This window comes from Aethina tumida, chromosome 1, assembly GCF_024364675.1.
Source record: "Aethina tumida isolate Nest 87 chromosome 1, icAetTumi1.1, whole genome shotgun sequence".
Taxonomy (NCBI): Eukaryota; Metazoa; Arthropoda; class Insecta; order Coleoptera; family Nitidulidae; genus Aethina; species Aethina tumida.
The window spans coordinates 50,540,562-50,544,941 of NC_065435.1; the positions used below are offsets into that span (position 1 = coordinate 50,540,562).

Genomic DNA, 4,380 nt, shown 5'->3' on the forward strand with positions numbered 1-4,380 from the left:
ATACCCTTCACGTATGTGAAAACTATTATCGTAATATAACACTTACACTCGTAAACTGGGTTTGACATATCAAATATGAAAAATAATGTTCTAGAGAAATACATACATATATTTTACTTCCACACTTTGAAAGCTTTAAATTGGTTAAATATTTAGAACTGACGGTATCATATATTGCTTATATTTTTAGATACTTCCTATGGTAATAGTATATTTTTGTTTTATAAGGAAGGATGCATGGTATATAACTAAACTAAAAGTTATGAGAAAAAATAATGAGGTAGGGCAAACTAAACAAACTAAAGAATATAGAGAAAACAAAGGAACTAAAGAAAATAATTAAGACACAGAATAAAAAATCTAGAAGAGGAACGGAAAAATGAAGAATTCTTGAGGAATTAGCATATTAAATAACCAGGAAAATAACTTACGACATAGGACAATTTGCTAGCTAGGCAATTGGCAATCCCTTGTTTGTCGAATCAAAATTCTTGGTACGCCAAGAGCGAAACGCAAACGAAAAATCGCGGTAATTAACACGTGAGGCAATCGCGTGGGTGTATAACTCCTGTTTACCTGTCTATTGTGCTCAAAGGTGCTAGTGTGTGTATGGTATTGTGTTTGATTAAAGGGGGTGCCATTAACGCCATCGATCTCACGTAGCATGACTAATTCTCAACCGGTCTTCTATTAGACACCCGCACATGCTACAGCTGTGCCCCATTTGTCTGCGGAGCGTGTGCTACGCCTGGTGCTACGCTTGTGCCCCACTCATCCTAGACGTTTGTTGTTATTCCGCGATACAATATCTCTGGTTATAGATTTTTTTCCAGTTTAATTTATGACGTGTCACTTTACCTTGTTACAATAGAGTTTAACCGATGATTCAGCACCCATGTAAATGACAAATTTATAGTGCGCTACAATTTACTATCTTAAATGTCAATCTAGTAGAAATTCTCCTACAGGGAGGGACTATTAGAATTTTTTTATCTATTACCACGGTTCAAAAGGTAAATTAAACTTTTGTTGGAAACTTGAAACTATATTTTATACATTGGAGCAAACATTTTTGCCAAATATCAGCAAATACTTGGATATTCAAAATGAAATAGTTAATTTTAGGTACAATTGAAAAATGTAATTTTAATTATGTTAATAACATGAGGCTTTTGCTGCACCAAAACTTAGTATTAATAATATGCCTTTTCCATAAGTTTTAAATGGTGAGTCACCCTGTATAGAAGTCTTGTGGTTCATTTGTTGACATAATCAATCTAATATTGACAATATATATATATACGTGTTTGTATGTCAAATTGCGAGTAACCATTCAAACGTTTTATACATTTTGTGTGAACTGAAACTCAGAGAGTAATTTCTGAAAATACTAGGAATACATTCATATTCCACATAACATTTAATTGATGAACAAAAAGAAGAGAGTCTTGATTAAATAAGTCAAAAGCGCAAAAGGTAATATTGCGATGATATTTAACAGTAGCCCTTACAATTACAATTTGTCATTAACTTCAGGTTGGGAAGCTTCAGCAGGTCAGGAGTACAATGTCGCGCGTCTCACCCAATTTTGAAATGTACCTCGTGAACCATCTTCTTTCCCAAGAAGACATGTTCCGTCTGGGCTACCCGATGCGACGAAAGCAATGCATTTACTTTTCCGAATTGGGATTGCGATGTTACACAAGATTCAGAAAAAAGAATTCGTGTGGCAGATGTGGTCGTGTTTGCTCTTTTAAACAACAAGAAGCCTGCTATTATCATTGTGGAAAGTATCAATATTTTGCAGACATTGGTAAACGATTATACACATGCTGTAATGGAAGAAAGAACTCTCCAGGTTGTACTTTTGCCGTAACTCATGTGCCACAATGTCCAAAGAGATTTTCCCACAATGGCTTCACACCTACCACAACCCGTGCTCGGACACCCTCAGTTTTAGGGCTGGACTGCGAGATGGTGTATACTATTGCAGGGTTAGAAGTAGCTAGAGTGTCTTTAGTGGATGTGTATGGAAATGTGAGGTATAATGAATTCGTGTTACCTGAGCACAGGATTATTGATTACAACAGCAGATTTTCGGGAATCACACCCTCTCATATGAAAAGATCTCTACCCTTCCATGTGGTGCAAAGGCAGCTTCTGAATATCATTCACAGAGATACAATTTTAATAGGTCATGCTTTAGAAAACGACTTAAGTGGACTGAAATTGTATCACTCATATGTAATCGATACATCACAATGCTTCGGACACCCCAGAGGTCGTAAATCGAGATATCCATTAAAATTCCTTGTTCAATCAAAATTGAGCCGTGACATTCAAACTAGTGATCGGGGGCACGATAGTATTGAAGATGCTTTTGTTTGCATCGAACTGATGCTGGATAAATTTCAACGTGAATTTGGCGAACCAGCTTTATGGTAAATACGCATTTTCCCGTTTCGATTACTATCAAAAAGCCCATTGTCCAACTGTAATGTGTGTATACTAGATCAGTATGAACCTATTTCTTATTTCGGATATGCAATTATATTTCAGCGTCAGTTATTTACAACATTAGCCTTCTGTTGCATTTTTCCACGAGGGAAAAGCTCACTCTGAATACTGAAATGCCGTGGACTCCGAAAATGCAACTAATGGAGATGCAGGAAAATCTTCCTTTTACCACTACAAGTGCATAACTTCAAATTTCTTGATTGCCCCTATGTACATAAATAAAAAAGTTTTTCAAAATTCTTGTACAGATATTAAACAAAAGGCTTGTATTTATATATGTATTATGTATAAAATAAATGTTTTTACTATAATATATGACTAATTTGTGAACTTTACAATGGTAATTTAAAAGGTTAAATGTCTTTTAAGCAAGTATAAAACTAAAAAGTGTAGAAAAGAATGTTCTCCTTTGTGAAACTTATTAACAATTATACACACCCATTATTGTTAATTCAATATAAGAAAAAGTTAAAGTAATATAAAATTAATAATTATAATATAATAGCCACTTGATAAATCCAAAGCAATACTTAATCTAATACATATTCATCAACACCTACACATCAAATTTAGTAATTTATAAACGTGAGAAGTATCATCCAACATGCTCGACGCTCTCTTTTAAAGACTGAATATAATTGATTAAAATCAATTTACCAACGTTCACATGAATTTACTCTTCGTTGACGCTATCTTGACTTGTGGGACCTGTGCTGGTACCTGTAGATTCCGGGTCCAATTTAAAATCAATTTTTTAGTATTGGCTGGTCCAATATTTGTCGTAGCTCAAACATAATCCGGAAAATGTAAATTTCGTCAACCACAATATCAATCAATGCGATTTGGTTTGAATTTACGGACATGCATTTTTGATTAGCGTGTTTGACTTGTAAAATGTTATTGTTCATGACTTGCAGTCGTAATTAATTCGTTGAGTGTATTTTATGAAATTTTGTGTTTGATTGACGGATTCAAAGCGATTGTTCATTGTGATTTAACTGTGCACAACTAAAATTATTTGTTTCGAGCGTGTGTAAAATCTAATCCTTGATAGTAATTCAATAAAGAAATATTACTTGTAGAGTCGACAGTAAAATCCAAAGTTACCTTTCGTTTACTGTGTCATTTAAATATAAAATGCGCCAATGGGATTGCAAACTGTATTTAAGTGAGTGATGGATAAAATATGTAACAGAAAGTTTTACTCGCTTAACCTAATTCCGAATGTTTCACGGGGGAGGAATTGGTCTCTCAACTTCTATAATATTCGCGAATGTCTGTTGAGGATAGGATAGAATTCGGATAATGTAATAAATTATGGAAGTATTCTTACAAAAATAAGACTTTTGCCAAATAAATTCATACTGAAATGGTCTATCAATAAGCAAGTGGCGGTGCACTAGTTCTAAACAAAACTGAAAGTTTATATTTATGTTCAAATATGCAGTGAGATCCATTGAATATTTTATTTACGGTGCAACATCTTCTGTTCCCATATTACGCTTTTAAACTGTAATGCCAATAAAAAATTATGCCTTTTTGAATGACGTCGCAGAGTTTTTATTAATTTTTCAGACCATTAAAAAGTGTCCAACGTGAAGCGGAGTGCCGAACTTTATAAATATCCAAAAAGTCAAACACACGCGTCGGTGGATCCGTCCCGATAAATAAATTCCCCGCGATATATAAATTCCCAAATAAAGTGTGTGCGTAATTTTTACGTATCTGTATTACGGACCCCAAATCCTATTACTTTAAACAATCCGGCATAGGTTTTACGGACATGTGTTTATTTCGCTTCGCCATGAATCACTCCTAAGGGCATATGTCATTTTGACGTCAACTTGATGCGTATTTATCACG

At 34.3% G+C, this 4,380-nt stretch overlaps 1 protein-coding gene across 1 annotated transcript; it reads left to right on the top strand.

Moving 5' to 3' along the window:
• The first annotated feature begins 1,328 nt into the window (after positions 1-1,328).
• On the top strand, positions 1,329-2,828 carry LOC109595721 (putative exonuclease GOR). The gene is made up of 2 exons (XM_020011138.2): positions 1,329-1,476; positions 1,537-2,828. Exon 2 carries the CDS (start codon positions 1,567-1,569, stop codon positions 2,443-2,445), a length of 879 nt encoding a protein of 292 aa, XP_019866697.1. The 5' UTR covers positions 1,329-1,476; positions 1,537-1,566; the 3' UTR covers positions 2,446-2,828.
• The last annotated feature ends 1,552 nt before the right edge of the window (positions 2,829-4,380 follow it).